This window comes from Syngnathus acus, chromosome 9, assembly GCF_901709675.1.
Source record: "Syngnathus acus chromosome 9, fSynAcu1.2, whole genome shotgun sequence".
Lineage (NCBI taxonomy): Eukaryota > Metazoa > Chordata > Actinopteri > Syngnathiformes > Syngnathidae > Syngnathus > Syngnathus acus.
Window position 1 is genome coordinate 5755912 of NC_051094.1, and position 22961 is coordinate 5778872.

Genomic DNA, 22961 nt, shown 5'->3' on the forward strand with positions numbered 1-22961 from the left:
TGACATGTGAAGAAATTGACTATAAAGCAGACTGCATTTTGCAAAGGCGAACTCTCAAATGCATATCGGTAAATGTAATGTTTAGATGTAAACAAAGTTGAGCTTTTTTTTTACCATAATTCGTGGGAGATCAGGCCTGCCACATTTTGTGGTCAGGCAAAGGGTTGTTTTCAATAACAAGTAAAACCCACTTAAACAACATTTTGACTTAATCGCCATCGTAGATTCTTTTGAAAACAAAAAAACAAAACACATGACATTATTCTCGTAAGATTACGGCACTTGACACAATATTTGTTGCACTATTCTTTCAAATTTGATTTTATATTTCCCTTTAAAATAGGCAATCTTTTAATTCCCACGGGATTTTAGGGACATGAAATTTATGTTAGTTGACATTAGGATTGTGAGGGAGTCCCTTCAATGACGTACGGAAAGGGTTAATACGTTCTCATTTCTGATTGGTCCTCGCAGGAATCGTCCTTCCCTTTGCGGAAGTAGAAGTTGTGAAAGTTCACCCTGCTTGGAAAAGAACCCAAGTGGCAAGCAGTCCAGCTCAACAATCACAGACCGATAGCAATGTCTTTGTCATTCGAAGGAAGAGTTGTGCTCGTCACCGGTGCCGGAGGAGGTAAAATGACTTTGGAAACAGTATCGTTTTTGCATAATAGCGCGACTGTCATCGACGCTCAGTTCCAAGTGGTTAGCTTTGGAATGCTAAACAGCTGATCGGGGTGATTTTAATAACAAAGTGCACTATTATTCCGTAAGCATGTATTTGTCTTGACGAAAGTATCCATCGTAATATGCTGCTGCAACCGTACACATGCTAACACGTAAACACTCATATGAGGGATTGCAGCAGTAGAATTAATAAAGCACGATTTTGTAGAGATTACAGTACTACACTGGAGACATGACATTTGCTTCCAGTCGGCCACCGGGATCAAAGTACAGCAAATCCGCGAGTGTGAAAGGGCACATGCAGCAATATTAACGCAAACAGACAATGTGGGTTGTGTGTTTAGTTAAAAAACGCAACAAAACTCATTTTACCTGTGCGCAGGTCTTGGGAAGGAGTATGCACTGGCCTTTGCTGAAAGAGGAGCTTCTGTTGTAGGTAAATATAAACTCTGCTCTCATCTCCTTTAATTCAAAAGGTTTAGGGGACTTTACTGTTTACACACTGAAAAATAAAACCTAAGAAAATACGCAATTAGCCTAGGTAGTTTTAGTGAGTGGCAAGGGGGGGCACCAGCCATGTCCACAAAATGCCCAAGGGGTGGCAATAAATCTATCAACACTCAATAATCTAATGTAGTTAGTGCTCCACTTAGCATTAGCACTCCATTTGAAATGTTATTATCAATGTTCCTGATATATATTTTTTTATATTGTGCAGAAATCTTTTTAGAATCTAATGGAGTTAGTGCTCCACTTAGGCATGTCATGTGACATGCATCAAAATTGCCATGGGATGCAGATAATTAAACTTAAAATTTAAATGTTCATGCATGTGTGTGGGGGGATATCATCTATCCTCTGCCCTCCCAAGCGAACCTACTGCCACCCCTCTGCGAGCCCATGTAAAGCTGTCGAGCTCAAACACTGAATCCCAGAATAAGGCCACCATATTGCGAGGAAAAAACATCATGTTACTAGAAAAGGTTTAATATTACAAGAATCTGGTTATAAAATAACAGAAAAAAATGTCTTTAGACTGAAGAATGTTTCCTCGCAGTACTTAACTAGATACACGGCGTGTACCATTCACAGTGGAGAGGTGTGTGTGTGTGTGTGTGTGTGTGTGTGTGTGTGTGTGTGTGTGTGTGTGTGTGTGTGTGTGTGTGTGTGTGTGTGTGTGTGTGTGTGTGTGTGTGTGTGTGTGTGTGTGTGTGTGTGTGTGTGTGTGTGTGTGTGTGTGTGTGTGTGTGTGTGTGTGTGTGTGTGTGTGTGTGTGTGTGTGTGTGTGTGTGTGTGTGTGTGTGTGTGTGTGTGTGGTGTGTGTGTGTGTGTGTGTGTGTGTGTGTGTGTGTGTGTGTGTGTGTGTGTGTGTGTGTGTGTGTGTGTGTGTGTGTGTGTGTGTGTGTGTGTGTGTGTGTGTGTGTGTGTGTTAGCGTATTACAATTTTTTTTATTTCAACAGGGGTGTGCAGACTGTTTCTGTATATGAACTCAGCAGGACTTTCTGCTTCGTCGTGTGAAGCAACATCGTTTTGCACGGTTCATGGCTAAGCTCCACTTGCGATCTTATGGCGCATCCTCGGCTTTAAGCGGATCAAACGGTGTCACGTTCCAGTGCATTGTATTGATTGACACGGTGATTTAAACGCAAGGCTTAGCCGTAAACATCTTCAATAGTGGCCGGTATCTACCATGAAGTCGCCCTTGAACTGTGTGACGAGGCTTAGCGAACCGCTCCTAATCACCGGCGGAAAACTGCACTCATCGCCCATTTATTGCTAATCTTTTCCTCCTCTCGCTACATTCAAGTGAATGACCTTGGGGCAGACACCAAAGGGGGCGGAAAGAGTTCTGCGGCTGCCGATAAGGTTGTGGACGAGATAAAAGCCAAGGGAGGAAAAGCAGTGGCCAACTACGGTGAGAAGTTTTTGGAGTGGACTCCATCTTGTCTTCTACCTGCCTTCTCTTCTGCCACTATCTCTCTCTGTTTTGAGCTCATGGCACACAGATTGTATCCCCCTATTTCTACCTTTTATTTTTACCATAGACAAATTGGAATTGGATGAATCCATTACAGGGTCAACTGTTCTCATATTAGCATCATTTCCTATCAGGAAAAAATGGCTTTGGATGAACAAAATGGAGGTCAACTAGCACTAGTTGACACTGGAATGAAAGACGGTTGTTTTGCGTGGATGTAATTCAAATGTATCATTTCTACGAAAAGGTTGAACCAATTGAAATGATGCATTGCAATCAATAATAGTGGCTATCAGAGTAGGTTAGGTAATTGGATTTTCCTCGTTTGTTGTGTATTCCCTTCATGAGCGTATTATTGTAACTGTCAGTTTGAATAGAAAATCACTCAGCTGGTTTTAAAGCTCCCCATCTCGATCTTGCACGCTCACAGACTCTGTGGAAGACGGAGAGAAGCTCGTTCAAGCGGCGCTGGATGCGTTTGGAAGAATAGGTGAGTTGCTGATCGATAAGCCACATAACATGAATCATGGCGATCCTACTTTTTGGGCTGAGTAAGTCCGTTCCAGAGCTGTGCTTGGTTCACTACGGGCGAGCGAACTTACTCGCTCACGGCTAGCGGGATGGAGTTGTTAATGTTTTTGTTTACAGCTCTCACAGCCCTCGCTTGTGTACCTACAAAATCTCATATCAAATATCTTGTTTTTCAGATATTGTCGTAAACAATGCCGGGTAAGTCATTTTATGGTGGGAAAACAACTCTTCCATCACTGTCCGCCGCTGTTTACAAGCCTTTTTCTCTTTTTGGAAGGATCCTTCGTGACCGCTCATTCGTCAGGACAAGCGATTTGGATTGGGGTAAGGTCGTGAAATGAAAAAATGGAGGGACTCCTCGGACTTTCCTCTTGCCTTAGTGATAGATCATGGCACGTTCTGACAAAATCGAAATATTTGAATGGAGTTTGTCTTTGATGACAAATTTCAAATTGTTCCCAGACCTCATTCACAGGGTTCACCTGCGAGGCTCTTTTTTGGTGACCCGTGCCGCCTGGAACCACATGAAGGAGCAAAAGTTTGGCAGGTAAGACATGCTTGCATGTTTTGGTGCTCTTCTTTGCGGAGCGCCACAGCGGAAAGACAGACTGGAAGCCCGTCGAGCGCCTCGGGTAGTCAAACGTAAGTCAGCCGTTTGATGCTCCTGAATATGATGAGCTCAGTTGGCGTCACGGTCTTACGAGAAAAAAAAAAGAATCTGCATAAAGGGCTCAGACAGCACATTAGATATGGATATGCAAATTTGAGCATGAAAAACAACCAAATGTGTTAATTTGGCTACGCTGCTTTTAGGATTGACCTGGATAATAGGAATTGTCCTTTGATTTGTGTTAAAAAAAAAAATCAAGAAGTCTTGAACAATTTGACCTTGCATCCCTCGTCCATCCTGTCGCGCAAACGTGACTCCTACGTGACGGCTGCCATTATGCATTAACGCCACCTAGAATCATCATGACGGCTTCAGCCGCGGGCATCTACGGCAACTTTGGCCAAGCCAACTACAGCGCCGCCAAGCTGGGCCTGCTGGGCCTGTCCAACACGCTGGCCATCGAGGGACGCAAATACAACATCCACTGCAACACCATCGCTCCCGTTGCCGGCTCACGCCTCACCGAGACGGTCATGCCTCCGGGTAAGCAGAAAGAAGGTCGACTTGGAATTCGAGGAGAAAAATACTTAATATGGCCGTCATATATTTGTAATGGCCAAAGTTTGAGGACTTCTAGTTCTTCTTTTCCCCCATCATTTCTTACTGGAGGGAAATTAATTAGAAATTTCATTTGAGCTGGCTGAGCTGCTCCATTAATATAAAACGGTGACCCATGGTCACCATGGTAACAAGAGAGATATGTCTCTTCTTATTGCAAGGCAGCATAGCCATGAAGTGAACTACTTTTAGGTACAGCTATTGCATGTTGATATGAATCTGCTTTTAAAATCAACAATTCCACATTTATATATTGCCCTTGCAGTTGCTTGGACTTAATCATAGTATGCTGGGTTCTAGCCATATCAGCTTTTATAAAGTCCTCTCAGGGCTATACGAAATCTATCGACGCATATTTTAAGCATGTCAATCAATTTTAAAAGGATTTCAATGAATCGTTACATCTCTCAATAGTATATTTAAATACGTATACTTTTTATGAATTAAACCTAATTAAAAATGAGAGCTCCGATTTTTTTTTTATTTTTTTTTTAGCTGGGACCACTGTTAGAGATGACACATACCCTTTCACAACAGTTACTATTTTTTTTTTGTTCTGGCGGGGTTGTGCATGACTGACTAAAACGATTCCAATGATAATGTAGCTCGACAACTTGCTGCTATTTCTGTGCACTGCTCTGCCCTAAAATGTGTTGTTAGCAGCACAGTGAAGTGATCCCAGCAGATGCGCCTTGAAACCAGTCTGTGGTTTTGTCCGCCTGTGTTTGTTTTATTTAGATCTGGTGGCGGCGCTAAAGCCGGAGTACGTGGCCCCCATGGTGCTGTGGCTCTGTCACGAACAATGCCAAGAAAATGGAGGACTCTTTGAGGTATTGCAGCGAGGTCTCACTCCCACCCATACTGAAAGATGCCACCAACCTGTTCTAATGTTTCTATGATGATTCATCTGCATGCAGGTTGGCGCGGGCTGGATTGGCAAATGTGAGTCTTTTTCTTTTTAGTCCTGTCCCTATGCATCTGTTATTAGCTAGCCCAGAGCACCACCACCACCACCAGATTTGCGCTTGCCGGCATTTAAAAATGACCTCCTACTATGTGTGTGTTCAGTGCGCTGGGAGCGAACTCAGGGCTGCATCACCAGACAGAGCAACCAGCCCATGACACCCGAAGCTGTCAGGGACCAGTGGGACAAAGTTTGTGATTTTACAGACGCAACCAAGCCCACCTCAGTACAAGGTCAGTTGTTCTCTGGCACGAGTGACAGACGCTGGAAGGTTGTAAGTTCAACCGTGGCGCAAATAAACAAAAGTAGCGCCACGCCACTGCTTCAATTATGACCTCAGCCCTGGCAACTGTGATGTCATTTTCAGTCGACAGTAAGGGGCAAAACGGCCGCCCCTGAGATGAATAAAACGGGTGAATCTTGCTGCTTGACTTGTATTCCACAAATAATAAGCAATATTAATCAGAATGTCGTGTTCAGACTAGTGGGGGCACAAACAACATATTGTAAAGAAAACATTTGGATTGTCTTTTCCTTTAACAGAGGCAATGATTTGACAGGGCCAGCAGGCAGTTGAACAACAGACACTTATCCTAGTCACCTGTGAAAGTTAGCATTTTTCTCCCCCCCATTCTCACCCAAGATTGCTTCGCTCGAACAGCAATGACACAAAATGCCTCGGGCGGGAGCACTATCAGGATTCTGCCTGTGTTCAAGGGAGGTACACATTTCTGGGACAGGAGTGGAAGTTGAACTTTTGGCACCCACTCCTGAAAGTATTAAATGACACCAGGCGCTGGGGCTGAGGTCAACCAATTATTTCCCGATGGCGGTTCACTGTGTGAAAACGCATCACCGGGTTAAATATACAAGGCATAAACGGATAACGGCTGCAGTGACTCATTCGGATACGCCCGTTTTGTGAGGTCTCTGTCTAAGAGGTTACTATTCTCAATTTGTATTGTGACAAATTTCTGACAATTTGGTCTAAAGGTTGGAAAGTCTCATTGACTAACTTCACGACTTGATAAACCATCTCCCCAATCACATGCAGGGCTAATGTAAGATTCTAGTTAAGGTCCGAGAGGCGGGCGAACAAAACATGAGTGTCTTTGTATCGCTGAGTCAACAATGCAATCAAATGCATGATAGGAAAGTAGTAATTACTATTTATGGCGTTTGTGTAGCATAACACCAAAATCCAAACCACTCATCTGTATTCCTCCCGAGTTTGCCTCCAGTAGAGTGAGGCCATCTGTGGTTAGAGGTCAAGAAAAGTGGAGAGGAAAAACAAGTGGAGGTGAGGAGTGTTTCAAAGTGAGTCACGCATAATCATTGTTGTAATTATCATTTAGCGTTACTTCTCTCCGCCTCCTCCATCCCTCCCAGTGGCGTCGAAGCGCACGGGGGTGGCAGCCCCCGACGGGAGCTAGCCGCTCTCATTAGCTCGGCTTTGTGCTGCCTCCTCATTTGTAGCTTATTACCAAATCTTGTTGCTATAACTACCCGCCAATAGACTCTTATTTATAAGATTTTTATCAGCCCTGGAGCTGTTTCTTTTGTTTGCTCACCTAGTAGCTCTGAAATGCTTCATCATTACATGGATGAAAAAAAAGAGACTATCGCACCTTAATTTAAGAAATGGTGGAATTCATGCAAATAATTTTTTACTCCCATAAGACAATAATAATAATTAGTTACCGTTTCATTTTGTGTGCAGTGCATTTAATTTGTATTCAATTATTACATTAATCTCTTATATTCATGTGCAGTGTTAATCTGCCCTGTTTTCTCTCACCTGTTTACAGAATCTCTTCAGTCCATTGTGAACGTACTGTCCAAAGTGGAATCGGGGGTTACCGCCAGTCCGACCTCTGCGGTGTCCTCTGCTGCTGGCATCAACCCTGTGAGTGCAAGACGCAAATAACCAAATATTAGCGTCAATACTAACTTTCCCGATCAATTGTACAAACTTAGAGAAGTGGCGTGCGTGTGTGGGTGTGTGTGGCCATGTACATTAATATTCGATTAATGGGGTCCAATATTTAACACGTGGTAGAAAGGCAGCACAGTCTCAATTAAAAAACGGCTCGGTCAGTGCTTCGGAGCGCTCCTCATGCGGCTGCTGATCACTATTGTGCAGCGCAGGAGCAGTCACATCCGTCGACCTGAACAAAAAGCCCAGACGACGGCCATCGATAAGACTAACAAAGAAGCAGTTGGCATGAAGCCTCATTTGATAATTACTTGAGTGTGAAGGTGCGGAAAGACGGGCAGAACTGAGCATCTAATGAGAGCCTCTTTTCTTTGTGTTAGACTGCAGTAGTGGGACAAAAACTTCCCGTGACCACGTTTGACTTCACGCACACGCAGTGCATCCTGTACGCGCTTGGCGTGGGCATGTCCACCAAAGACCCCGACCACCTCAGGTGTGTGATTACTGCTACTAAAATGAGGCCTTCGACGGAACATTGCACCACCTGATTGTTTTTGCCAGGTTCTTGTACGAAGGCCATCCGGACTTTGGCTGCCTCCCGACCTTCGGGGTTATTCCTTCCCAGGCGAGCATGATGGACGGTGGCCTGAGCTCTTTGCCAGGACTCAATATTGACTTGACACAGGTGGGGGAAAAACGCATAATGTTAGCTGAAGAATCACAGAATTAATAATAATTTGTCACGCATCAGGTGTTACATGGCGAGCAATATTTAGAGCTCTACAAACCTCTTCCCACCTCTGGTATGAAACACTCAACAGACCCTCCAAAAAGGTCAAATCTTTTATATCACTTTTTTGCTCCTCCTCTGGTGAAGGACAACTGACCTCAGAGGCCACCGTAGCAGACGTGCTGGACAAAGGCTCCGGGGCGGTCATCCTCTTGGACGGTGAGTGAGTCCTCCGCTATTGTGACCCTCCCAACTGTCCCCCCTGACTCAAAGTCCTTCCCTTCCTCTCTCAGTCAACACATACTGCGGCGGCGAGCTGCTCTGCTTCAACCAGTGGTCCGTGTTTGTGGTCGGCGCCGGAGGCTTTGGAGGCAAAAGAACATCGGAGAAAGCTAAAGTGTGTTGAAATTGGTGTTTTTTTTTTTTTTTTTAACGACAATGCAATAAGACATGAGGAATATTAATGGGGCTTCCCGCTGTGTCGGATAAACCCTGCAGCCTCTTGCGCCGCCGCCTCAGCGTGCTCCAGACGTCGTGCTGGTTGATTCCACCACTAACGACCAGGTAAAAAAAAGAAGCAAATCAAATGTGAAAAGAATGATTCCCAGGCCTCGCTATTGTAGATGTCGTCTGTATTACGATTTATGATTCTCATCTCTGTCCTCCTAGGCGGCCTTGTACCGTCTGAGTGGGGACTGGAACCCCCTCCACATTGACCCCAGCTTTGCTGCCATGGGGGGTAAGACTTGAATTGTATTGACATGACAGTTGCCAGTCCCCAACATGTCTATGACACGCTTTTGGTCAAAATATACTAAAGACTAGGAATTATATTAGACTTGACACACCCTATTTTTTGTCTTGCTGAAATTAGCTGGTATTGTGTACACCACCACCACCACCACCACAAATATTTCATATATTATATTATCGTTGTAGAAACAACTTTTTTTTGCTTAGGTTTTCAGTCACCCATCCTGCACGGTTTGTGCTCATTTGGCTTTGCGGCAAGACATGTCCTCAAGCAGTTTGCTAGCAATGACCCCTCCAGATTCAAGGCCATCAAGGTTTGTTGGATTAACTCGCAATGCTTTTGCTAGTGTTCAATTTTGGTGGCAGTAACTAAGGCCATGGGATCACATATTGTAAAAATTCCACGTTTTGTTATCAGGTGGTCAAATTCCTCCCTTACCGTTTTGAAAGCTTGGTTGTGTGGCTTCTCGCAGGTCCGCTTTGTGAAACCGGTGATACCCGGTCAGTCTCTGCAGACGGAAATGTGGAAGGAAGGCAGTCGAGTCCACATTCAGTGTAAAGTCAGTATGGTTTACTCCAAACACTTTTGTCATTCAGCTTCTTACCTGCTTTTTGGTCTCTTCCAGGTCAAGGAGACAGGCGCCGCGGTGCTTGCGGGCGCTTATGTCGATTTACACGAATTGGCTGAGACGTCTCCCGGTCTTCCTCAGGTGGGTATCTGTGAATCTCACACAAGGAGGTCGCAACTTTAAAGATCTTTGGATGGCGTAGGCGGGGGCAGGCCTCCAGAGCGAGCTGGTGTTCGCAGAGATTGGCCGCCGCATCCAAGAGTCTGGCAGCGAGCTGGTTAAGAAAGTCAACGCCGTCTTCGGCTGGGAGATCACCAAAGACGGCAAGAATGTCGCGGAGTGGAGTGAGCGCATTTACGCACCACAGCCGCTTGTAACGAAGTGCTTTAAACACATCGGATTTGTAAACAGTACCTCTTGTTTGCCAGCGATTGATTTGAAGAACGGGAGCGGCGCGCTACATCGAGGCACCTACAGCGGGAAAGCGGACGTGACTTTCACGGCATCAGATGACAACTTCATGGCGATAGTGCAAGACAAACTCAACCCTCAGAAGGTAGGAATGAATTTTAATTGAAAAATAACTTTTTTTTTTTTTAAAAACAGTGATGTAGAGATTTATTGTGGTGTCAGAACAATACTGCCATATGCTGAAAATGTTCAGGCTTGACATTTTATGATGCCATTGGTACACCAGTGAGGGATGCAACCTAGATATGTCATCATCCCACTACACATTGTCTTGTAAAATAGAAAGTAAAACATTCAGCTTCTCTTTTAAACCATTTGTAGTGTTATAGGGTTAGCTGCAAAGTCAGCCTTGAAGGAATTGGGCTTTCACTCCAGAAGTAATGAATCTTTGCGGGTGAAGTCGGATTCCCTGAGAGTAGCTTGTGTGAGTGAAAGTAACCAATTTGTAAAGACTTCTTCCATTCGACACGTCAAATAATGAGCCATTCGAGAGGCTCTTTCAAGACCAAAGCTTTCACAGGTAATCAATGGACGTCATTTGATATCGCAGGTAATCAATGGACGTCATTTGATATCGCTGCAGCATTTCATCTGTTACAGGCGCGCACCGAATTTATAACCTGGTCGCGACGTTTCATATTGATCCCCGTGGTTTTTTTTTTTCTTTCCTTCCAAAAGATCAACCCAGAGAAAGAGCCAGTGGATTTTTGATAAGGATAGCCGCGGCCTCGTTAAAGACAGTTTGTCCAAATATTTTGAGATTTGTGGAATGAAACGTTTCCTTTTCTCCACGGTATAGGCATTTTTCTCTGGCAAGCTCAAGATTCGTGGAAACGTCATGCTAGGTCAGAAGCTGGAAGTCATCCTGAAAGATCACGCGAGGCTGTGAACGCCTCTGACAAAAGCCAACCCACCCAGGGGGAGGGGGAGCGGGGGCGTCGCATATACCTCGTTCGTCAACACCATCCACAGGCTGCGGCAGAATTTATTGTAACCTGCCATTACAATCTAAATCCAAAATCTTAATGGAACAGTTATAAAAATGCTCATAATATTAATAAATTTGTTCTTGAATTATATGGTCCTCTGAGGACTTAATGAAATGATTCCCCATCTCTTATGTAAGCTTATTTCCTGAAGGTGGTTGCCTGGTTAAAATAACAATGGAGCGTTATCGGAGATCCAAATCAATTAAGTCAGAAAATTAGTGTAATTGAACGAGTTATTCCATTTGAATGGATCCACACTGACTCTCCGACCTTGACGCGCCGTTAAAATGTCATGTATTGATTCCCGAACAGATTTTTCTTTCTCTGGTAGCACTAAACACTGACAGAAATGGATTCGGGTAAGTGATATTGAAAGCAATTTAACAAACTGTAAATGTTTCTACAAATGTGATGTTTTCTCTTCTAATCAATGCTAATGTGGACATTTAATATTGTTTGCTAATAAAGCCTTAAGATTATTCTGTTGTCATTTTGTCATGAATATAATTATTAATATTGTGAATGGGCACCATGGTGTAACTGAGGTTGTAGGTTTGAAAACAAATTACATCTCTAATTTAGTTGTTTAACAAACTGACATTTTATATGTTAATCTGATCCAATTATTGTACTAGGTTTGAGAGATGAGTCTTGGGGAAAAGAAAACTAAAGCACTCACTTTGATCAAGTTTATTCCACTCTCCAGCGTGTATAGAAGTGCTTTGCGTCAGATAAAATGTATTTATCAACTCCACAAGATGGGTTAGGGGTACACATCCTTTTTTTCCTTAGACACACTTGAGAACAAAAAAAATAAATTGCATCGCGACTGTTTAGGCCGAAGAAGGAAAAGAAATCATACATGTGCCATTCCGCCAGTCAACACGTTTCATAAATAAGAGTTGGATTTGTACAAAATTGGTCAACTATTTGGCGTAAAATGATTGTACAAGCGAGTGGAAGGATGATGACAGGAAAGAGTGTGAAGGGCTCATTTTAAAGTAGAAAAAAAGAGGCTCAATTTTAATTAAGTTGAAGTACGAGACCATGTGCTATTTCTTTTTTAAATTTTGATAGAAAACTTATGCAGTTCACACAAAGTAGCGCTGTAATGAGCATAAAGTGATATTTTTAAGAATACAGGATTGAGTTATTAATTATGAGAATAAGTTTTTTTTGATGACTAGAATAGTATTGGTGGGTTTGGAAAAAAAAAAACATTCGTAAATTTAATTTCATTAATTTATTCCCGAATAAGTTTACTTTTGTATTAGATGGAATATTAACAATTTTTCCAGCAATCTTACAACTTCATTTTCATCAAATAGCACATTTCTGTCAATGGTATATTTAATATTGTTGCAATTTTTGGTCATATGACTTCTAATTCATTTAGAAATCAATTTGAGTAAAAATGCAACGTTTGATGTTTAAACTTAATATTGGCAAATGGATTTTCCAGTTAAGATTTTTAGCTTTATTTCTTCTAGTAATGTTAAATGTCATTCGAAAGAACAACTTCAGTCACTCAATTCTGTTCTGTAGTTTTTGTGTTTTTTCTTTTTCTTTTTCAGTGTGGGCCTATCACTCTCTGCACGTGTGTAGATAATGTAACATCTCCCCGGGAAATCAAAACTAGCATGCATTTTGTCCCTCTAGTCGCACGAAAAGGTGCAACATCACCCCCTTCACATTAGCTAGTAGCATTTAGCACGGAAGACACGGGATGAGCAACGGTGGAGGCGACAAAGATCCTTTAAATGGCTGAGAAAACAACAAAAGAATCCATTTTAATTCAAAGTATCCAAGATGAATCACATTTAGTAGCAGAAAGTGTGATGTTATTGGAATAAAACATCTGTACAAATAAACAGTTAAAACCTGCTCACCCACAAGACTTCTTTTCAGCTTATTCGGGAATAACAGCAGCAGCCACCCTCCCAAAATAGGAAAAGGGGGTGTTCCCATTTAAAGAGGGGCACTGGTTAAATTAAAGCTACATTTTGTGCAACTTTATACGAAGAATACAGACCACCACAGCTAGTTAGTAGTCAGAGATTAAGGACACTTCATATAATTGGCGAGGAATATAGATCTTTGTCGAATGTGCTGTACATCGCATCATATTTACATTATTCTCAACTGCTTTGTTGACATTTCACACGACTCACAAAAAGTGTGGGCTTTGGGCTAGATTGCACTAGAACCTTTACAGGTGAACTGAATTTGACCTCTAAACTTCTGATTGCACATTTCAGTGGGAATAATCCCAACATTTTGCAAGTCGTGTAATTCCGAGTCTCCGTTATGTGCAAATAGAGATTTTCGGATGACGCGTTTCCAGCGATGTGCATCGTGTGACTGAGCTTAGCATGAGCGTGAGAACCGGAAAGGTAGGTGCCACAACTCGCCTTACCTCTAACCTGCCTGCAGACACTTTAGTCTTTGTCAGGCAGCTGCAGATATCACCTTGTTCCCGACAGAGAACTGCAACAAACGACACAAGTGGTGTTTATCTCAGCTCAAATGTGCTTTGAAAAGCCAAACTTTCAATCGGGAATGTAAAACCGAATCCAGTGTGCTCGGATGTCTGCTTATCGTCTGTTTACAATCAATCCAGGATTTTCTTACCGACTGCCTGTGCAGACAAATCTCAAGTGGACCTCTTTTAAATCAAATAAAATAGAAAAAAAAAGACAAACAACAACCCCGTGGCCACTTTGTGACTTTCTGGGTCCATGGGTGGAGTATCTCTACAGTTCCTGTCTACAAAATGAACTTGACATCACTTTTGAGGTTGCCGTGCTGATGCTGCCGGGTGTTGTTGTTGTTGTTGTTGACACTGAAGCGGTTAGGCATGATCCTCATTTTCATGGTGCCGTCAGCGCCGCAGGAAAAGATGTGATTGGCTGGCCCAAACTCCACCTGCATGACGCCCGTGCCCAAGTTACGGAAGAGCGACTGCCGAGCGTGTTCGTTGGGGAAGCAGTAGAGCAGACACTGCGTGGCCAGGTTCCACATCTGAGGACACATCGCAAATACTTTTGATTTGGGCAGGATTCCCATCCATTGAGAGAGGTTTACAATCAAAGCTCACCCAATCATGTCATGACTTGTGATCATGCGTGTTAGAGTCATGGACATTCCATACCGAAGAAAAATCCTAACGACGCATTAATCAACTGGCCATCCGTTATCTTCGTCCACCATTTAACGTCAATAATGCAGCAGGTCGGTAGCACGTTTGTTCCCTGCCTAGCGTGAGAGTCATTTTATTTGATGAGCTCCATCGCAGGCGCAGAGCCTGTATATAGGACTTAATTAATGTCACATAATCTGGCCCTTCCATACGCGCCCATCAAACACTTCGAACTCCACGCTGCTTTTCAATCGGCCGCCATGCAATTAAGACTTCACATGATGGGGCAGTCGATTTTGAATCGAAAGCAGGCGTGGTGACGGATGAGGCGCCGCCCTGAAGACTGGCTCGCCAACCTTGCACTTACACTTTGCCGTCAGTCAAATTGTGGAGAAAGCAGCTGCTCCTGACACCTGCTAGCACTTAAAAATGACATTGGGGTAAAATCCCCCTTTCTAGCAGTTGGTGCTACACTGCGGCTGCTCGACATGTCGGCCAATCATCAAATGTTCTCCTACTCCTTTTGCTTCTTCCTATTCAAATATTCACAATCTGATTTTGTTTTCAATGTTTCTTTTAAACGTCATTGTGGGTAAATGAAATGTTCTTATATTTTTCAAAAGTAAACAAAAGTTGTATCAATCAACCCCTACTACTTTATAGAATATATATCAGAATAAAACACATTCAACTCCAATCCTCCAGTCAGTTATTTGCCATCAATAGCCATCAGTGGCAGTGAATGAGTTCAGAGGAATTATAGATAATTGTGATCAAAACAAACAAAAAAAACCACACAAACAAACAAAAAAAGGTGAACTATGTTTTCTGCCTTGAGACTAATATCGACTGCTAAACTAACTAATGGCAATATTCCCTTGTTGTACATTAGAAAAACAAGCAACACACCAAACAACCTCAGGGGGTGGAGGTGGCACAACGTACCTTCAAGCTGCCTTCGGCAGACCCGCTGATGAAGCAGTCCTCGGTCGGGTCGACGGCGAGGGCTTTGACGGGGGAGTCGTGTGCCTGGAAGCTCTGCCGCTGGTGTCGGTGAGGAAGCTCCAGAACGCTGATCCAGCCCTTTCTCCCGCCCGTGATCAGCAACTGCTGCCTGGGCGCCATTAGCAGCACGGTGGCGCCGGACTCATGGCAGCAGAAGGCTGAAGAACAATTGGTCGATGTTAAAATATTGACTCCAGGATTGAGTCAATACATGTACTGTATGTTGTGTATGCACCTCACCGTGGACAAGGCTATTCATGGGAGTCACCAATGTGTCCCATAGACACACATTCCTGTGGACAGAAACAAAGCACTTTGGGAAAACAGTTGAACATACTGTGCAGCGGAGCCTCTAATGTCCTCGAGATGGTTTAAAAAGAATAAAATCAAATTAGCGTCCCAGAAATGCGGCTCGACTATATAGAGAATTTGATAGATTGTGTTACCGGTTGTCTGTAGACAGACCCGCAGTGGCAATGAGGGAGGAGGATCCCACAAAGACAAAATCATGAGCCGTCTTGTTGTGGCACTGTAGAGTCTGGCACACGCACACACAAGCACATAAGACGCTTACTAACACTGACAGTAATCGGGAGGCAGCGGAATAGTGAATCAAATGAAAAGTGCGAGTAGAAGGAGGAGGGAGCCTGGTGTTGGCGAGACATCACCAGAGAGGTTTTGACCCGAAAAAAGAGAAGGCAAATGAAAAAAGAATAGCACGTGACAAAAGAGGCTGGTGTGCAGGCGTACCAGATAAGGTTTGGGAGCGGCTCCGCTTGTGTTGGTCTGCCAGAGACTCAAACCGCCATCGGCATCCACGATTCCAAACTGCACAAAAACAACAACCCCGCCCTTAGAATTAAGTCAGGCAATTTATTCCATTTTCTTTTCACAGCAGGCTCAGTGTCAGCTGCATCGGGGACACCTGTTGAGACGCGGCGCCCCCTTCAGGTAACGCACACCACGCTCTAAACTGCAGCGCTTACATAACCGCGGGAAATGTTTGCAAATTCTTCCAGCATCTCTGGCTCTTTTTTGGGCCGAGCCGAGAGAGGAGACCTAGACGGCGTCGAGGCACCATCCGAGGACAGCTTTCGCGGGAGGCGAGTGCACTCGGCTGAAGAACAATGTGCACTGGAGCCAATTCCTGGCTGTGCTTCGTGCCAACGTGGCACAGTTGAGAACGAATGTGTGAAGATAGAAGATCTCGGTGGGACGGGCTCACATTAGAGCAAAGAATAGCGAAAAGGCAAGGTTCAATGGGAGAGCAATAGGTTGAGTTAAGCAACCTTATTTCCTTGATGGTTGAATCGAATCCTGGTCACTCTGGAGTTGCCTGGACTTCTGAAGCAGATGATCTGCTGGGAGTGACCCCACTCAAACATCCTCACGCTCCCGTCTTGCGCCCCTGTCAAGTCTGCAGCGCCAACAAGAAAGGAAAGACATGGATCGTATCATCTGTGATGCCCCGACAAATCCATCCTCCTTGGGAAATATTCGGGGTGATGTACCATAACGAGAAAAACTATTAAAATGAAGAGCTGCCAACTCTTATCGGACAGACCGATTTGCACTTACAGTACGGCAGCGTGGGATGTGAGGTCATTCTTCTCACATTGTTGATATTTCTCTTGATCATCTGAAGGAAGAAGGTGAAAACGAGGAGGAGGACAAAAAGATGTGTGAGCCAATACTAATGCAGAACTTCATTGTCATGCCTTTTGTAGTAACTATCGTTCATGCTGAACAGACCACGGCGTCAAGCGTATGGGCTAAAGTGCTACTTGTCATTGACATGAGGTTCTGTAATGCAAATGTTGGATGTGTTCTAATGGCATTTGGTACACAGACTACACAAACGAATGAGATCCAATACAAAAAAACATAACAATAAACAACTACAGCCAGTCTATTAAGTCCATTCTTGGCACAGAGCTACTAACGGGTGCGACGCGATTACGGACTCATTTTAAACCAACAACTATTTACTGACATGTTCTGCTGGCTCAAACAGGTAGTCGTGGTTCTTACTGACCGTGTGCAACGTTATTAAGAGCAGCGGGTTCTCTGGTGAATGTGAATGAGGGTGAGTCACACACACATTCATCTCAAAGAGTGAAACCAAAGCAATCTCTCAGCGGCTGACGGGCAATCTAAGCCCACAGCAGTCCTCTCTGCGCAGTGCGTGGGAATTCAAAGATCACACATCTTAGGCTTACTTGACAATTTAGCATGTTCGGATGAGTCAATGTAATGTCTTGAGGGTATGGCTCCAAATTTTCAATGTGGTATGTATGCTTAGTTGTAATCGTCACTGCCAAACATGTCACAGCGACCTCCCGCCAAAGAAATGAGTAGAACTGACCACGGAAGCTCCCCGGCCTGTCTGGTGGCCTCCAAGCCACGGCATGTTGATGGGCGTGCCGGGGCTGCTGCGAGTGTACGGCGTGGTGCCGTGTAGGCTGACAAAGTCATCGTGTGTGTGGACCACCAGGAAGTCATCTGTGCCCACTCTGCAGAGACAATAACATTTTGCATCAGAGTAGTGGACAATAGAGGTAAATGGCCATGCTGTGTAACTATAATATCTTAAAAAAAACAGTACTACATACGTTACATAATTACATTTAATAGTACTGTACTATATATTAAAATATAATATTCATGTAATGTACAAGATGTGCGTGAACTTTAGACACAGTTGATTGCAATGTTACGGCATCACGTTTTCACGAATCCCGCAAAGAGCATCAACTTTGGCATCAGAATGTTGGCAAACATATTGAAGATCTTACTAATATTCCAGTCAAATGAAATACTTTTGAAAACGTCATTACTTGAAAATATATTTTACATTATATACGAGTCCCTGATATATTTAGCTGACATCATAACTTGCATGGTTTCAAGGGCCACATAAAATGATGTGGTGGGCCGGATCTGGCCCCCGGGCCTTAACTTTGACACCTGTGGTATAGACATTTTCCACCAAGCAAACAAACGTAGGCATTGCGTCCACATGGCATCAGTCCAACTTTTATCTAACAAGACAACCCCCCGTTTCTTACCCTTTAGTTTCAACCTCTTCGTCATCGATCCACGTGAAGATCTGTGTGGCCAAAATGGATGAGACATCCAACTCCTGAATGTCATGTGTAGAGGCCATGACTAAGCAATTACGATTTGCCTGAAAGACACACAGTAGTGAACATACTGTGAGTGGGAGTGAGTGGATAAAAGTAGAGAAGTCCTGTTATTGGTCTGGTCACAAAAGGATTCATATGCAAATTCACAAGACGATGCCATTGATTGTGGTGAGGGTGTATTTCGTTTTATACGGGAGGTATACCTTGTTGATGGCAAAAGCCGTGATGATGTCTGACTCCTTGTGAATGATGCGAGCCTTCCCCCCAGGGCAGCCCAGATCTGACTCAGTCTGTACACACACACACACACACACACACACACACACACACAGGCACACATCCAATCATCACAATTTTATAAAGATTTCCTTAAGGCAAATATGCTGCCACAACTACACAAAATATTCCGTTTCTAACTACGGAGCCATTGACTTGACAAAATAAATAGTGTCACATTTGTTTTTTCCCCCCCTGCTTTCCAAGATAAAAGCTGACGTGCCAGCAGCCAAATCACAAAGCGGGCCCTGCCTGCTTCTATGTGTCCAACACTGTACATACGCGTGCGTTTGCAGTGCCTTGAGGGGAGAACACGTGGGGCTCGGTCGTGCCGCCCCGCTAACCTCCAGTGAGCAACATAACCGGGTTAGCCCAATCAGACAGCGGGAGCGCGGTGGCATATGAGCAATAAGTGCAACCGCCGAGGTGACTGTTACGTTGTGATTCCGCAATTATTCAAAACGAGACGCACCCTTAGAGCAGGAGATGAAATCACGGCCTTTACAACATTTATTCGAGAGGAAACGGACGTGCCTCTCTCCGTCAGATGGGATAAAGTATCATTTGACTCGCCTTAATCTAAATATGGTGGTTTGCCATTTACGCAGGGCGCATAATCTTGGCGGGATGCAGATCGAGTGCGACAGTGTTAGGTTCAAGAATGAGAATCGTTTCGGTTTCGCGAGTCAGTCCTCTGACACAAACGGCACTGTACTTAAAATAAGCTGTGTTTACAGCATCGGCGTATGGCACAATGTACTTCACATGAATAGACAGACAAGATCCATTTGAAAACACCGGTGCCAGTTTTGCATGTGCTCCAGTTCTGTCATCAAGACGTGCCATCATCAGTGCAAAATGCAAAAAATAGGCCAAGTCAGTAAGATTTCACCACCAACACTACTGCTAGTTTGTAATATGCTGTTCGGAAATGACTGAAGTCATATTGATTACAAAACTAGTTTTTATACATACGAGTACACATTAACAACACATCTATTGTATATGGCAGCATTACCTGGTGGTTTCCTGTCTCGTCCATCCCTGAACATTTCATATCAGTCTGGTCCTCAACCAACTTTATTGATTTGGGAGGTAGCATACCACAAAGGACACAAACACACGCACAACATAGAGCAAGCAGTGGACCATGCATACAAACACACAGAGAAAGTGAATTATTGTGATGTTAATCCAACAGGCAGCGATTACTTCAACAAACACATTGTCATGCGGCTGGAAGCAGTAACAATATATTTCATCATGCACAGCTAAAAAAAACTGAAACATTGGATTTCATCAATTGTAGTGCGGTTGAATTAAGATTTGATTCCAACTCTGCATTAGCAAAGCAGTGTTATTTGCTGGCATTTTAATATGGCATGCGTGATTAAGTGCAGTGAAAATGTGTACCTCGCCAGCGTCATGTTTCTTGGTGAAGATGTTTTTGATGAATGTCTCCTGCACTTCATCTTGCTTTACCAGGAACTGCCAAAGGCGCTTGACAGGGAGGGCTGAATGGTGGCTCGTCCTGGAAACGACAATAAAAGGTGCCGTGTCAGCTGGATGAGCTCAAGCAAAATTCAAAAACTGGAAGCAATTAATTATTGCCGTTTTGTGCCACTGTTGCCAACTACTAATAAATATTCACGCTCATGTTTGGAGCACACCACATCTATCAGGCATATTGTTGCTTCAAGGACACTAATGCCATGATGCTAAAAACAAAAGACAGGAATTTAACAAACTGTCCATCCACGAGCTGGAAACGGGAACTCATGGCAGTGTAATAAACAATAACGCTGCTCCAATTACTCTGACATGATACATTTACAATCACTTCCACACAATCTACAGAATTTATATCTACTAATTGGAATGTGGGTCACGGGCCTACCTGAATGGAGTGTTGGATGGTTCAAACAGCGCCTTGTGTCTGAGTAGGGCGGGCCCTGGCGTGATAGCTTCCTCCTGGAAGTGTGTGGAGATGTACTTGGAGGGAGGGCCTCCAAAGATTTCCAATCTTTTCTGCAGCACCTGCTCCCAGCGCTGCAGTGTCTTCAGCACACTGTGACACAGCGGGGAGGCTCCAGGCAGGTCTGCGCCAAAAATCAAGACAGAGGATGACAATACAGCTACACGTGTGTGTGTGTGTGTGTTCACAATAGCTAGTACTGACCCAATAGATCATATCCTGCTATGGGGTAGAAGGACTTGAGGTTGACTAGCACCAGCTGAACCATTGCCAAGCGCATTAAACACCAACTGGAAGAAGAAGAGCATTAAAATATACTGTAAATAGTTGACGGTGGTCCAACATTGCTCTCATAAAAACCATTTACAGACGAGCCTCGACTTGTGCCGGCCGAGAATAGCGCTATCCACCTGTATGAATTGTAGTTAGTGTGCTCTTTTTTAGGGGAGTTGGGGTCAAATATATCGTCGTATTCATCTTCCTCCTCTTCTTCATCATCTTCACTGCCCTGGCTCTCTTCTGAGTCGTATTGAACTCGGTTATCTGACGGCGGCAGGGATGGCTGGTGGAACAATAGAAGACAAGAATCATTCAAATGAGCTTGTAGGAAAAATACATTTTTGAGTGAGAGTCTTCGGGGATACCTTGGCGATCAAGTAATCCCAAATGCTGAGCTCCGGTGGGACAAAACATTCTTTGAAAATGGAAGCGGCTTCCTGGTCTACCACCGGTTCGGACTTGGGACTGGACGGAGGGTCCTTGTCTATACTGGAGTCTTCCTTCGATCCGCTGCGTGACGAGAGCAGTCTGAACCGTCGGGGTTTTTTATCAGGGACGTCTGTGCCCGGTGAAGCTGTGGATTTAACGAGCGCATAATTGTAATATCCATCTTGTCTTGCAACCGATTTATGATGTAGATAGAAAGCTAGCCATGAAAAATACAGCCACTGGACACTTCATTAGGTACAACAGCAAAAGAGATCTGCTTCCATGATAATTCTCAGCTGTGATTTCCTGTGGGCAGTCAGTCAGAATATTTTGATAATGAATACAATTGGTTGTAGGACGTAGTATTAACCTAAGATATGTTCAGGCATTTCATATTAGTTTTTAGGATTAAGAGGCTTTTATCTTGACATAAAAATCACTGAACAGAATAAGACAAAAATGAAACTAAAAGCTCTGGCACAGAGAGAATATGGACTAAACAATTCTTCCTAAGGCTGATAACATCTTACAACGCCCGAAAGACAAGAACAATAATTCAGCCCCGCTGATTTAATTTGGCCCATTTTGTTCCACACCGACTCAAACTCAATCAAATTCAACTTGATCGTCCTCGCTTACCTGGCGGGGGAGTTTTTGCTGGGCTGTTGGCTTTCTCAACAACGGGAGTTCGTGCGCCGCCTCCGAACACCGTCACCCAGAGGTTGCTGCTGAGAGGGTGGGCCATGATGCGAAAGAGCTCATTGCTTGAGTGAGTGGCCATGCCGTGCACAAAGAGGCTGAGGTAAACAGCTGTCAGGATCTCACAGAGCAACACGGCAAGGCCCGGCTGACTCTCATCACCCGCTGAGCTCAACAGACGGATCATTGAGGCGATGCCTGGGGAGCGGCACAGCGAGTGGGGAGGCAAAGTTAGGAAACTTTAGGAAAATGAAAGTTTACGGGTTTCATCTGTGTTGGATTTGTGGTGGTGGGGATTATTTTTATATGCATCGTTACGCACAGCACAGCAAAGCAAAGGCTTGAAAAGGATGAAGGTGGAAGTGACGTTAACAAGTATGACCATATTTTCTCGTTGGATGCGTCTGCCATGTAAATGTCTCCTGGTCCCATAAGCATAAACAATCAGACAATTTTTGAATCCAATATCACATATTGTTTATGACCTGGCCACTGTGCAGGAGATGTGTTAGGCTGAACGGAGCCATCTATGCTGGCGGCTCTTGCTTGCTGCTTCTGCGAGAGCAAAACGCTTTGATACACCATTCCTGTGAAGTTGTTCATGTGACTGTGGAAGAAGAACAGGCAGAGTATGTGGTTTGGTAGACAAAACATCAGCCAATTTTTTCTTTTTTCTTTTCAAAAGATGTTTCAAAAGCCTATTGTGCCATATTAATGTAGCACAGTAATTAGGCATGCAACAAAATTGAATAATCAATCAATTACTTTAAAATTGATCATATTACATTTTTTCTTAAATGTCTCTTATTAAAAAACGTGTACGTTTTTTTAAGTAGTGCAGAAAATATACCAACAAATTGATTATGATCCATTAATTGATAACATGTCAGAAAATAGGCAAAAATGTTTCTCATTGTTTTCCAAATTAAAAGCATACAGTCTACTTTAACAGAGGATGACTGCAATCTGATATTTACTATTGAGAAGCTGAAGCTTCACCTCACTCTCTCTGTGAGCTTGACTGGGTGACCCCGTACATTTAGCCAGAGAACACTGCAGCAGCTTTCTGAGCAATTTGCAAACGTCTTTGAAAGAAGGATAACTTGAATACAACCCTAAATTTTCCACCATATCTGACTCCGACATAACGCCCCCCCCCCCCCCCCCCCCCCTAAAATG

The 22961-nt window shown here is 43.8% G+C and overlaps 2 protein-coding genes across 3 annotated transcripts in view; one reads left to right on the plus strand and one right to left on the minus strand.

Annotated features, from left to right (window-relative positions):
* Nucleotides 1–475: 475 nt before the first annotated feature.
* hsd17b4 (hydroxysteroid (17-beta) dehydrogenase 4) lies at nt 476–11313 on the plus strand. Its single transcript, XM_037259747.1, has 25 exons — nt 476–631; nt 1067–1120; nt 2493–2600; nt 3094–3153; nt 3371–3392; nt 3472–3518; nt 3657–3741; nt 4160–4347; nt 5161–5252; nt 5340–5364; nt 5491–5619; nt 7195–7292; nt 7703–7815; nt 7884–8007; nt 8074–8125; nt 8200–8271; nt 8346–8449; nt 8551–8616; nt 8722–8791; nt 9013–9119; nt 9279–9365; nt 9432–9515; nt 9577–9718; nt 9803–9930; nt 10645–11313. Exons 1-25 carry the CDS (start codon nt 580–582, stop codon nt 10732–10734), a joined length of 2199 nt encoding a protein of 732 aa, XP_037115642.1. The 5' UTR covers nt 476–579; the 3' UTR covers nt 10735–11313.
* A 196-nt stretch (nt 11314–11509) lies between these two features.
* The window catches only part of LOC119127701 (dmX-like protein 1), a 30610-nt gene continuing 19158 nt past the window's right edge, over nt 11510–22961 (minus strand). The window contains exons 34-51 of one of the 2 annotated variants that reach the window (XM_037259745.1): nt 22268–22389; nt 21723–21980; nt 21020–21228; nt 20786–20937; nt 20580–20665; nt 20298–20499; nt 19814–19931; nt 19419–19478; nt 18328–18414; nt 18047–18165; nt 17344–17491; nt 16557–16617; nt 16268–16395; nt 15729–15806; nt 15425–15516; nt 15219–15271; nt 14919–15136; nt 11510–13855 (exon numbers count right to left, since the gene is read on the minus strand). In XM_037259745.1, the coding sequence (XP_037115640.1) occupies nt 13601–13855; nt 14919–15136; nt 15219–15271; nt 15425–15516; nt 15729–15806; nt 16268–16395; nt 16557–16617; nt 17344–17491; nt 18047–18165; nt 18328–18414; nt 19419–19478; nt 19814–19931; nt 20298–20499; nt 20580–20665; nt 20786–20937; nt 21020–21228; nt 21723–21980; nt 22268–22389 (2446 nt within the window). In that variant the 3' untranslated portion in view covers nt 11510–13600. The remainder of the gene's footprint in view (nt 13856–14918; nt 15137–15218; nt 15272–15424; nt 15517–15728; nt 15807–16267; nt 16396–16556; nt 16618–17343; nt 17492–18046; nt 18166–18327; nt 18415–19418; nt 19479–19813; nt 19932–20297; nt 20500–20579; nt 20666–20785; nt 20938–21019; nt 21229–21722; nt 21981–22267; nt 22390–22961) is intronic. The other variant, XM_037259746.1, reaches the window with a different exon arrangement.